The sequence below is a fragment of the Mus pahari genome, chromosome X (genome assembly GCF_900095145.1).
Source record: "Mus pahari chromosome X, PAHARI_EIJ_v1.1, whole genome shotgun sequence".
Taxonomy (NCBI): Eukaryota; Metazoa; Chordata; class Mammalia; order Rodentia; family Muridae; genus Mus; species Mus pahari.
In genome coordinates, this window is record NC_034613.1 from 135,937,562 (window position 1) to 135,951,234 (window position 13,673).

Genomic DNA, 13,673 nt, shown 5'->3' on the forward strand with positions numbered 1-13,673 from the left:
GGTATAGTGGACATTCGGGATAGCATTTGACATGTAAATGAGGGGCTGGTGAGATGGCTCAGTGGGTAAAAGCACCCGACTGCTCTTCTGAAGGTCTGGAGTTCAAATCCCAGCAACCACATGGTGGCTTACAACCATCTGTAACAAGATCTGACGTCCTCTTCTGGAGTGTCTGAGGACAGTTACAGTGTACTTACATATAATAAATAAATAAATCTTTAAAAAAAAGAAATGTAAATGAAGAAAATATCTAATAAAATAATTTTAAAAAATGGGGGGAGGGTTAGAGTTTGTGTGTTCCTGAGGAATATTCTAAGGAAAACTCAGAAGAATCCACAGACCAGAGAGTAAGAGCTGTACATGGCCATTAATTAAGTACATTTTGTACCAAGTAATGAGACTGGATTAACAATTACTGGATCACTTTTTAGGAATAAATACAATATTCTTCGTACCTACCTATTATATAGAGCTACCAAAGACAATCTTATACCCTAAAGAATGAAAAGAACTATGAAGCAACAATTTGCTTGTATGTGGTATCTGCAGCTCATATTACTCTGATGTGGCAAAGTTGCTTCAAGAGTGTGCTGCTAAATGGGCTTTTCCCTAGAGATAAGCCTGATGAGTGAGGGGAAAGAAGGGAAAACAAAAATAAAAACAAAACAAAACCCAACAACAAAGCACAGCCTGTGTCTCCACCTGCTGGTGCAATCTCATACTACAGCCAGGGCCGACAATATCAGGGTAATCTTGTCTTCTGTGCTCAAAGCACTCTCAAAAGATGGCAGAGTAGAAAAACGTACTGCTTGAACAAATATAATTCAAAGATATTGTTGTTCTTGCCATATGTGAAATTCAAGAACATGCAGTCAAACATGCCAATATTGATTCTTATTGAATCAATATCCAGGGAGAGAGGGTAGAGACTGAATGGTCTACCTGTGTGAAGTATTTTCCATCCTGTTTCAGAACCTTCATTGAGAGGTCGAGAATCAGTCTGAGGAACTCCCATGTGGAATCTGGATGTGGAAAAGATTGTTTCATAAATATGATTTTCATGTATCAAATATCTACTCATAGTGATAAAAAAGAAGAGATCACACCGTGTTGGTACATGTCCAACATCCTGGCACTTTGGAGGGGGAGGTAAGAGGATCAGGAGTTGAAGACCATCTTTGGCTACATAGTAGGTTTGAGGTCACCCTGTACTACATGAGGCTCTAACTGAAAAATAATAAAATTCAAAAAAAAAATATCCAAAGAAGCTTGAGCTTGAAAGGTTGTTCATGAATAATAATAATAATAATAATAATAATAATAATAATAATAATAATAATAATATAGCTGGTTTGTACATACACCAGTGCAAACACCAAGGTCAAAATCAAGTGCACATCTATTTAGAAGTTATCACACCACCAATAAATACTTAACACAGGAGTCTGGGAGTGTAGCTCAGTGGTGAAGAACTTGTTCATCTGCAGGAGATCCTGGGCTCCATCCCTACTACCACTCTCAGATAAACAACAAAGACTGCTCACAAAGGCAGAGCTCAAACTCTTAAAAAAAAAGCCTGAGTGAGAAACAATCTAGCCTCAACCAATGCCAAAACTAAGAATGTCTTCAGACAGCTTCCAAATTCTATAGCAGAATTAGCCCTGCTTTACTGTAACCCACCTAATCCCACTTAATGTGGCCACCAATGCAAGTGAAAACTCCTTGATTTGTGACTTTTTGTTCTACAACTATAAAACCATGACACTGTTACCACACTGGAACACAGTACTTACACTAACCTGAATCCACATTCCCTGACCATGACTGCTCATAGTTCATTCCAGAACAAGCTCTTACTCCTTTTGTGGGATAAGCTGTGTTTTGGCCTGGAGGGAGTGGAACTATTAGGAGGTGTGGCCTTGTTGTAGAAGCAGGCTTTGAGGCACCTACATATAAGCTGGGCATGGTAAGGCCCCTCCACATTCCCAGCAATGAGGAAGTAGAGACAGTAATACCTACTTGATTCAAGTTCTAGGCTCAGTAGGAATCTCTTTCTCAAAAAATAAGAGGAAATATAATTTAATGACATTCAATGTTGACCACTAGCCTCACATATGCACATGCATGTGTATACACACATGTGCCCACATGCGAGCACGCACATATAAGAGTACTAAAAACATAGAACACAATCTACCTTCTTCTGGAGATGTAGAGATAGGGACAGCTGTCAAATCATTAATCACATAATCAAACTCTCTCCCTTCTTTGGCGTACCTCTTCAGTACTGGGATACAGTCTTCTATAAGAACCTTTCAGAGAGAACAAGATCAGACACATGAGTGGACAGAAATGAGTGCCATTAAGCACTTATAAAGGGAAAATGCAAGCTAGGCTTTAAATACATAGAACCAGCCCATGAACAAAGAGATCTTCAAGAGATCTCTGTTTCAAAAACTAAGGTCAGGCCAGACGTGGTGGCGCATGACTTTAATCCCAGCACTCGGGAGGCAGAGGCAGGCAGATTTCTGAGTTTGAGGCCAGTCTGGTCTACAGAGTTGAGTTCCAGGACAGCCAGGGCTATACAGAGAAACCCTGTCTCAGGAAGAAAACAAAAAAACAAAAAACAAAAATAAAACCCTAAGGCCAGGACTTGGTACCAACACCATAGAAAAGTTCATCTGACATTCCCACAACAGACACAACTGTTTCCTTTACTAAAATTTAAACCATGTACATCATTCTGATCATGGACAGTAAATTACTCCATGTTCTACTCTTTGACTTTAATATTAATCATATTACTCTATAAGCATAATCATATTAAACGCCCTCAGTTCTCAATTTAAAAGGCAATTTTTCTTTTATATCTTAGTTTTTATACCTAGGGCTTAAGTTTACTGAACTTTCCCTTTCATTGGTTTGTAGGATTAGTTTTCAAGCAAGAGAATGGCCCAGTTAAGACAGTTTTGCTTACTAAATCTTTACCCAAGTGAAATAAAATGTATATTGGACCATATGTTAACAGTGTGTTAGAATACATCCTATAAATTCAAGTTCCCAAACACGAATCATATCTGTCTACAGTCTGTGTCCAACTTCCTATTTGATTACAGGGCCTGCAGCAAATTAGCAATCAGAAGGAAAAGTCTCTCCCCACAACGACTATTGTCTGAGTTTCTCTTGACTACTTTTAGACATTCATTTTAATAAAAGCAACTTTTTAAAACATCAGTTGGTCTCACTCCCTTGGGGTTCTGATGAGAATTAGAAGGATAAATGAGAAGCCACTGATACTGTTCTGCTATCACCATGTACAAGATATACCATGCCTCTCCACCTACTTACATCATCATTTCATGTCTCAGTAAAATCTTCCCATAGCGTACATCAACCTCATTTATACCTCTTGCTAAGTTTATTCTAAGTATTTATCAGATTATTTTGAGTAGGATTTCCTGTCACACATCTCCCAATTTCCGTTCAAACTGTTCTGCATTCAGCAGAGAGAAAAATTAATCTTTCCTAAATCACTTAAATCTTTAATTACTGAACCAATTTCTCAGAAGTCACAGAGATTGGCATGGTAAATTTCTTGGATTTTTCTAACCATTTTTATCCCCTATAATTATTTCATTATTTTTATGACTTGCATCTTCCTATCTTACTATATTAGTGACTTCAAAATTAATGATAATCTCAGATACACAGCACTCATAATTTGGTTCCTACTTCCAATGAAAATGACTTTTTTCAACTTACTCTAAGTTTTACTTTATCATTCACTATTATAATTAAGTCTCTGATACTTTCTATTATAGCTTGGTGGATTACCTCTATTATGTCTTTTGCTATGGGTACCCAAGTGTATGTGTGCATGCAGGTGTCAACCAGAGGTCAAACTGAGGTTTGATAGGGTCTCTCACTAGCCTGAAGCACTCCTATTACGACTGGATGGAGTGGCCTAGGGAGATTACAATCATGTCACTATATACTCCCACACCCAGCATTTTTATGTAAGTGTTGGTGTTGAACTCGGGTTTTCATGTTTATACAGTAAGCTGTTACCAACTAAGCTGTCTCCCTAGCTCCTAGAGAAATTATTCAGAATGAGTGATAAACATTCTGACACTCCTTGTCATTACTAACATTAGTTATGTTTCGCCTGTGAATTATTTATGAGCCGGGCAGTGGAGGCACACACCTTTAATCCCAGCACTTAGGAGGCAGAGGCAGGTACATCTCTGAGTTAAAGACCAGCCTTCTTTGTAGAGTGAGTTCCAGGACAGTCAGGGCTACACAGAGAAACCCTGTCTCGAAAACAACCAAAATAAATAAATAAATAGAATTATTTATGAAACGTAACAAACATGTTTTATCATTATTTTATTACAGAACGCGAGTGAGTGTGTGGGAGAGGTTGGGGGGGTGGATGTATGTATTTTAGTAATTAAACTGAGGTCATCAGGCTTGGAGGCAACTGCCTTTACCCACTATATCATCTCAATAGTCTAATAAGAAATTTCTTAAAATTCTTCCCTTTAATTTTAAGCTAAATCCTATGAGTATAATAGACTAAAAAAAAAAATAAGTTGCTAAATTTAACATATTTTACTTGATAATTTTATGTGTGCACATAAACAAAATGTGTGCTCAGGTGGGTCTGCCTTCTCCCAGACAAGGCTCCCACCGTGTCTGAGAGCTTCAGAACCCTCAGTAAAAATAAATAAATAAATAAATAAATAAATAAATAAATAAATAAATAAATAAATGGGGGGGGACGGAAAATTTTCCAGGCTCCCCCTGGTGGCTGCTCTAAAATATTCAACAGTGCCACCCTCAAGAGTCATTGAGTAGAAACAATGTGATTTATTATTCAAAGTTCCCAGACTGGATGGCTTGAACACTATATAGTCACATATCCTTTCAGTCCATGCCAACTGCACACCAAAAGCCTCATGAAATACAGCCTTTTACCCTCGCTGCCCACAGCTGAAAACCTGGCTCACAGATGGTTCATCACACCACCTATGTGTGTCCTAAAAGTCACAGATCCCATTTAAGAGCCGACTACTGGTCAACCTCTCATTCCCAGCACACCCCTACTAACATCTAGATTGTCCTGCTGCTCCAGGTTTAGTCTTCTGGTCACTCATTAATCTGTACACACAACAAAACCAGGGTGACAGGATTCTGCACTCGTTCTGCCCCACAATCTTGAATACATTCCCTTTAATGGTTCAGCTCTTCTCAATATAAGTGCATGGGGTGGGGATTAAGTGCAGCAGGTAGGGGGTCTGGCCAGTTCTTTGTCAGCCATGGTAACTTTGAATTCAGTGTCAAACAATTCAACCAAAGTTCAGCAAAGCTCAATTACACCCTCCCCCTTAAAGCTATGCAACAGGATACACTAATTTTAATTTTTCTTACCCTTTGGCCCATGAAACAATCACAACTGCATTTTAAGGCAGACAGAATTCCTGCTCCAAATTAACATGCATGTAACAAACTCAAATTTAAATGTGCATACATTAGGGAAGAAGGAAGTGCTAGGTAATTGACGGCCCAAAGTACAGCACTCATCCAAATTGCTTATAAATCTGGAGCAGCACAGTTCAGATTCTGTTCAATTAAGCATTTGCTTGGGCATCTTGCTCTAACAAGCTCTCATGTCTATGACAATGAAATATATGCGTCTGCACACATCAGAGTGGTTGCTCAACTTTCAAGCACAATACAATTTAGGACAGAAACAAATTGCTTATTTGCAACATTTTAATCAACTACATCTACCAATTAAAAATCTAAATTCCGTCTGAAAGACCAAGACTTCAAGACATTATTCAGGGTAAAAGCAGAAGGAGGTAGATTCCACATCATTTAAAAAGTACATGACATCTTTTATACCAAGATTAATGTAGATCACTCAGTGATAGTGGGTGCCTAGCATAAAGAATGGCCAAGTTTAATCTCAATAACAAAAAAAGAAAAGTAACATGATAAAATCTATACTAGGGGCTTCTTTCAGTATGTGTATACTGTCTACTCTAAATATGAACAGATACCAAATTCAGACTGTCTTCTTAACCAATTCTAGCAAAAGGTACAGGTCCAATTGAAACTTATGGCCTATTTTCAGTCAATTTAAAAGTATACTACCAAGAAAACATGATTACCTGATAGCAGTCTCCTTTAAGATTGTCTAAGACATCTCCACATGTTCTCCGCATGTATTTCTTACATCCATCAATTACCATTTGGTCAATGTCCGAAACAGGTTAAGGAAAATTTGAGTGTGCCAAAGAATTCTGAAAGAGTAATAAATAAGCCTTCTCTAAAACATAAAAGTTCAAACAAACAAAGGTTTTACTGTAGCCATCTGAGGATCATAAAGTTAAAAACTAGATGTTATGGGTGACTTTATTTTCACACTGAGGATGTTCAAATTAAACTAGATTTTTTTCCCCATGAAATAGCTTAGGCAAGCCAGTTTGACAACCACTAAGCAGCAGATGAGGCACCCAACATGGATATTTTCTTTAAATTTTTTTTTAAGATTTATTTATTTATTATATGTAAGTACACTGTAGCTGTCTTCAGACACTCCAGAAGAGGGCGCCAGATCTCATTACGGATGGTTGTGAGCCACTATGTGGTTGCTGAGATTTGAACTCGGGACCTTTGGAAGAGCAGTCTGTTGCTCTTACCTACTGAGCCATCTCACCAGCCCACATGGATACTTTCTAATCCACAATTATATTATTATCTCTTCTTCTCTACTGGCAGACACATACAAGGTTGCTAGCTGTAAATTCAAATGTTTGTTCGAGGAAGTCAACATAACACATCTGCCTTGAGTCTGTGGAAATACTCACGGGAGTCTGAAAATGTCAAAGGAAGGACCAAAGAAATTCAGTTACCCTGTTATCTCTATTATCTACCTATCTAATCTATCACCTATCACCTATCATGTGTTTTTCCTCATTTTTTAAAAAATCATATGTATGAGCGTGTACATGCTGTTCTGAATGTACACCACATGCATGCCTGCTGCTAAAAAACATGGCACCAGGTACACTGAAACTAGAGTTACAGACAGTTGTTGGTCACCAAGTAAATACTTGAAACCAAACCAGGTCATCTATTAAAGCACCTCTCTAGTCACTGAAGCTGTTCTCTTATACAATAAAGGATATCTCTACCATAGTGACCATCTTTGGTTTCAGTTTGACAATTTCACACAATATGCCGCCATCGCCACCTCCCAGAATCAGTACATCTTTGCCAGTGTAGTCTTCTTTACCATTGCCCATGATGGCACGGGTATATGCCAAGTCACTCTCTGCCAAATCTAGGGAGGAAAAAAGAAACCCAAATGATGACTCTACCCAAATATATAAATGACTTGACCTGCTGAAATCTAGCTTGCAATGAAAAATTTTAAAACAGTGCAATTTTTGTTGTTGTTGTTGGATTGAGTAGTTTTCACAAATTTAATGAATCTGATACATAGGACAAAAAAAAGAACTAAGAATACAATCTTGAGAATGTGCAGATATTCTGAATAATTAAACTGGGTGCTGTTTTCAAGATAACATTTCAAACAAAATGCAGTAGAGTTAGATGAACACTCACTGGTGTTATCAGTGCTCTACAGTGGCCTCACTATACCAGTCTGTGTACTTTGGAATTTTTCCATACTAAAATGCCTTTTTTAAACAAGCAACTGTACTTTCTACTGAAAAATCAATCCAACTATCCATCAAATAAATAAAATCTATTTCAAAACAAAGTTTAAACAAAAAATCCAGACAAACCACAGGTTCATACAATTTAGTGAATCTTATGATAGTAGTGTCAGAGTTAAGCTCAGACAAATTCCTGACAATGGCACTTGTTGGGAAAGAAATGGCTGCCAACACACCCCCCCTTGTTAGGCAATCAGGGTAGGAACGGAATACTTACTAACATCTCCGCTGAGGATGAGAATATTCCCAAACTGCTTTGAGTGTAGAATTTTAATGTTCTGATAGGGTGAATCTTCATCATACACCACTTCATCTATGTCATACTCAACCAGGCGCCCATCAGCAGTAGGCCAATATCTGTCAATGGCCCCTCCTCGAACTATGGGTGGTAATCTGGAGAGGAAGAGACAGAAATGAGCCTTTGGAGAACACCGTTTTACAAAAAGGACCTTAGATGGAGAATATACAGAAGGCCATGAGGGACAAGAGAAATGGCTCAGTGCTTGGAGAGTGTACTGCTCCTTCAGAAGACTCAAGTTTGGTTTCTGGCTAGTGGCTTGCCACTGCTAGTAACTCCAGTTCCAGGGAAATATCTGGATCTCATCATCCAGTACCTACACTCACATGCACATACCCACAATTAAAAAGAAGAAAAAAAAGGTACCCATGTGTTTGTTCCAAACAGACTCTTTAAACGCACAAAACAATCCAAACCTTGGACAGTTACAATCAGTCTACAAAGTTGCAACACTTGCATGGAAACCATTTCTCTTAAAAGGAAAACAAGAAAGAACTTACTGGAATGTTTTTAAATTATTTTCCTAATGAAAACTTGAAGAAGAAAATGGGCCCAATAGATATCACTCTGTACATATCAATCTCTAAAGATGTGCAAAACCACTCAGGCATTACTGCATGCAGTTAGAAGTTCCATGATCTAGTGCAGATTTCATCTTGAAGGGTCCTAAATAGTCCTCATTATGTCCTCCATAGCTGTTATGCTTTTTAATAAAGTTTTAAGCGCTGCATTTTCTTTTCCCTGCTCTTTTTAAAACCCCATTTCACTTAAGATATTCTTGTTATTATTTTCTCTGTGTTTCATTTCTCTCTTAAAAGTCCAGATCAGGCATCTGGCAGCCAAATTTCCTGTGGATTTAGCTGAGATCCTCCTTATTTGGGTCAGGTTGGCAAACAGCATCCAGGTAGATATCCTGGTGGGAATACAAGGAGACCTGTACCCGTGCTGATGATTGATTACAGTGGCTGTTACTGACCTACAGTAGTAACTGCTGGAACTATCTCCAGAATGTCCCTTTCACCCTTTGACATAGTAAGCGTGCTGTTCTGTGGTCCTCAGGGACAGAGTACTACACCAACAATTACTAGTGGCAATGGGATGTAGGAGCTTCTTCTATAAAGCTATAATTACTGAAAAAGCGACAAAATGATACACTTCTCATCCCATGCTTTTATAAATAATCAAGTATTTCTGATAGGATACACATACCAGAACCTACCAGCAGAGGGCACTAAATGACAAGAAAAAAACAAAACAAAACAAAACAAAAACAAAAACCTCCAAAAAATGGGGCTTGGTAAATCTAACCCAAGACAATAAGAACACACTGCACACCCAACAATGAAGTGGTACTATATACAACTATGCATATGCATCAGTAATGCTGGAACACACAACCTCCGCTCACTTCCCAGTCTCCTCTTACCTTCTTCCAATAGTACAGCCACAGTCTGCTTACAAGTGAAGAAAACTTTTTCTCAGAAACACACCCACAACATACCACACACTACACACACACACAATCTGTAAACTGCTCCAGAGCCAAATGTCTCACAAACTTTAATCCTAACAACTCCAGGTTTAGCCACTTCATACTTTGCAGTGAATAAATTCATCTTCAGAATGTTCAACAGACCAGAGATATTTCTTATATTAAATAACGGTCTGGTTAGGAAAGACCCAGACAGCTGATGAACTAGACTAGGGGATGCCTCCTCCACCCCTTGGTGGGCTGAAGAGAGTAAAGGAAACGTGGACTGTGACCAATCTCACTTAGAATGGCTATTTCACATTAATAATATTATTTTAAAAAGATTACTCTGCAGTTAAAGGTGCTTTCAGCCATGCCTGATACCTTAAAGTTTGATCCCTGGAAGCAATGTAAATCTGGAAGCAGAGACTAACTCTGCAAAGTTGTCCCTCTGCCCTTCATAGCCACCTACACATACATGCATACACACATACACACACACACATACACACACACACACACACACACACACACTTAAAAGAGAGTTCCCACAACTGCTGAATACAAAGTCAAGGCCATCAGGAGAAGAAAGGCATCCTAGATGACAGTCAGCCAGTTCTAACCAGGTAGAAACAATGTCTACTCTCAACTATTAACATTGCCTGGCTCAATGTAAAGAGCTCTCTTCTCTAGATTTGTAAAGCCTGGCAAAGAAACAGAAGATCTCTAACAAGATGTGGAAGCCATTAGCTTGATAAAGAGTTCAAGGCAGCAAGAAGTGTGACTCCCTGCTGCAGAGGGCTACCAGGAGACCCCATGCAATCCCACAAAACCAACCTACCCTTGCTCAAAAATCAAACCTGGATTGTAAGTAAAATCAGGTAGGTCCATTTGTTCTTAGCCTCAAATACACTGTATATACATTGTGACATTTTTCCCCAAACTGAAACTTTAGATAAGTTTATCTCCTTTTCCCTTCTCACTTGAAAACATAAAATGAGTCTTCCTATAAGTCCCATGTTTTCTTAGTCAAACTTCATATTAAATACCCATGACTCAAAAGAAAACAGTCACTTCAGATAATATCCCCAAGTTATCTGCTTTTAAATTAATCTCTGACAGTGACATTTCCCAGACAGAAAATTATAACAATCCTTATCCTCTGATAAGGAGCAGGACAATCGGGCTGAAAAGATGACTCAGTGGTTAAGAGCACTGACTGCTTGCTCTACGGAAGGTCCTGAGTTCAAATCCCAACAACCACATGGTGGCTCACAACCATCCCTAATGAGATCTGATGCCCTCTCCTGGGGTGTACTTACATATTAAAAAAAGGAGCAGGACAATGACAAAGTGTCTACAACAAGGTAACCCCAGCTTCCCATTCTTTCCATCCTTATCTTATAAAAAGATATATAAAGATATATAACAAAGTCCATGTTTTGGTATAGAAAAAAAGTTTGTTTGACCAGTCTCACCTAGCAAACTCCTCTACCAACCAAAGAGTTCTTACTGAAGCCCAGAAATACATATTTTTTCTAGCCATTTGTGTATTGTACACATGAGTTGGGTTTTGCACAACTTTGTTTTCTACTTCTACCACAAGGCCCTGGGTATTAGACTCAAACTTGACAGCAAATGTTTTTACTCACTGAACAAGTTCCTCAGCCCCAGAAATACATTCAATTTACTCACATAAAGCAGCAGTGCTGATAAAAATCAGAGTGCATTTTAGTGTGAACCAATTCATTTTCCCAGAGTGGGAACTTGTTCAATTCAGATGGATGCAGGTAAGGAAAATTGCAAGCAGGCAAAAGAAGTGTTCAGAAGGCAGTGTAAGCGTGAGCATAGCCAAGGACTACTAAACTGAAGCTGCCTGTGTCCTCAGACCTCAAATGTGGGCAAGTTTCAAACATGGGTTCTTTCCAGCACTCTCAAGTCTTCCCATTGCTCTTCCCTACCGACCACCTACAGGAGGCTAAATAATTACCTAGTTCTCCTACCTCTGCCCTGGAGCCTTCCTATGGGCTGATCAAACAAAGCAGTGTGAGTCATTAAGTGCTTAAACACCCTACTGTTGCCAATAAGGATTTCCCTATTATGAAATCTGCTGTGAGACGGAGAAAACAGTATTCTATTCTGATCAAGACATCAGCGATCTGGAGAAATACCCTCCAGGTCTGTCTGTGCCTGATTTTCTGCTTTACATAGCTCCAGTTTGGTGGAATTAGTATCACCTTACTGCCTCATTATAGCCAGCTCGCTGCATCAGGTTGGTTTTTATACGTCTTGTCATGTTTGGAGTGGGGTGAGAAGATGGTTTAGCTCACCATGTACACAGTACCAAGCACTGACTTTGATCTTTGCCATATCTTCTGCAGACATTAAGACCAACACTGCCTTTCTGATTGTTTTACCAATTTAACAAATATTAAGAGACATTAGTGAGTAGGTGGACTTACCGCTTCACCCGCCCAGTACTGTCTTGACTCAATTCTTTCATTTTTTCTTCTATTTTGTTCAAAAGCTACAATTAAAAGAAAACAGTGGGCTTAGAGTATAAACTGCACAGTACAACTAAATTACAGAGCAGAGGCGTAAGGCTATGCTGACTACAGTGTGATATTAGCCTATGCATATGCCCCATCATCATCCCTACTGGGACTTCCTGCATTAGCCAAATTCTACACTCCACACACTACCTCTCCCTCGTGGTGCTGCCCAAACCACAGGCCGAATATCTGCAAGAGAATAAATAACTGGAAATAAAGCAAAAGGACACTGCAGATGCAAAACTGTACATAAAGTTTCAACATTCCCTCTAGTAGGAAGTGAAACTATTTCTTTCATTCAGGAAATTAAAAGGAAAGCTGACATTGCCAAACCAACTAAGGATTAATTCTTCTGTCAAACTACTTACATATATAGAGAGGCAAGTCTGAATATTAGCTAACTTGAAAGTGAGCATTCATTAAAATAATGAGGCTTTAAGAACCTTAAATCTGGGAAAATAAAATATCCAACATTTTGAAAAGGGAAAGAAAAAGTAAAAATAAAAAAAAAACCAACACTGTCAGTTTCTTGTTTGCCTTGCACATCACTGTCGTAACTCTGAAGGTCCAGCAACACCAATCCATGTGGATAAATTCGCAAATTGGCAAAGCTACAAAACAAAGTAGAGTTCTACTGTTAGAAATTGTTATCAGGACACTTCAAAGTGAAAAGAGGCAACCCTATCAAGACTAAAACACACAGTTCTTTCTGTTCTTTACTGAAAGTGAATTCTCTGGCTTTCTTTGCAATTCCAGTTAGGAGGTAGGAGGTTAGACATGGCCACTTGTGGAAGGGAGATTTAGAGGTGAGTATCAAAGTTTTTAATACTACTTCTTAGGCCCTGAACTTGATCTAAGTCTATGACTGATTCATATTATCTAGGTCTATAAATTGCTTCATAGTCTGACCTTGTGTGTGTGTGTGTGTGTGTGTGTGTGTGTGTGTGTGTGTGTGCAGGGAGGCGGTCTGTGTGAGAGGACTCAGATCACCTCCCAAGGACGAAAATGACAAGCATGTGACCCCTGCTTTGCTACATGGGTGCTGAGGGCAGACGCAGATCCTCACGAACAGTACTACATGGGCTATCTCCTCACCCCCTTGAGCATGTTGAGTTTTAGTTTGGGTTTTTTGTTTCCCTGAGGCCTGCCATGAACTGTGGTTGATATACCCAGGGTCACTCCACCAAAACAACAACAACAAAAACACTAATTTTCCTTCTCCCAGAAGGTATTAATTACAAATAGCTTCTTGGCTAGCTAGGGGTGACACTTTGAACCCACTTACTGGTCTCCAGTGCTGGAATTTTGTCTGCCTTAAACTTCTGGCACTTTTTACAAAAGATCACCAGGTGGTTCTGTCAAGTTTAGTTAACCAGGAGGAGGGGAAGACAATGGGGAAGGGCAAACGAGGCTGTCCCACCTAACTAACCTTCATAGTTCTGAAGAGAGCCCAGCCAGACATCCTGACTGGAAGGTTAAGAATGGTGTAAGCCGGGGCTGGTGAGTTGGCTCAGTGGGTAAGAGCACCCGACTGCTCTTCCGAAGGTCCGGAGTTCAAATCCCAGCAACCACATGGTGGCTCATAACCATCCATAACAGGATCT

At 39.2% G+C, this 13,673-nt stretch overlaps 1 protein-coding gene across 1 annotated transcript in view; it reads right to left on the reverse strand.

Moving 5' to 3' along the window:
• The window catches only part of Sms (spermine synthase), a 48,310-nt gene that overhangs the window by 9,198 nt on the left and 25,439 nt on the right, over positions 1–13,673 (reverse strand). Inside the window, exons 3-9 of the mRNA XM_021187641.1 lie at positions 12,587–12,680; positions 11,980–12,044; positions 7,966–8,141; positions 7,197–7,351; positions 6,177–6,266; positions 2,198–2,312; positions 943–1,022 (exon numbers count right to left, since the gene is read on the reverse strand). Coding sequence (XP_021043300.1) covers positions 943–1,022; positions 2,198–2,312; positions 6,177–6,266; positions 7,197–7,351; positions 7,966–8,141; positions 11,980–12,044; positions 12,587–12,680 — 775 coding nt within the window. The remainder of the gene's footprint in view (positions 1–942; positions 1,023–2,197; positions 2,313–6,176; positions 6,267–7,196; positions 7,352–7,965; positions 8,142–11,979; positions 12,045–12,586; positions 12,681–13,673) is intronic.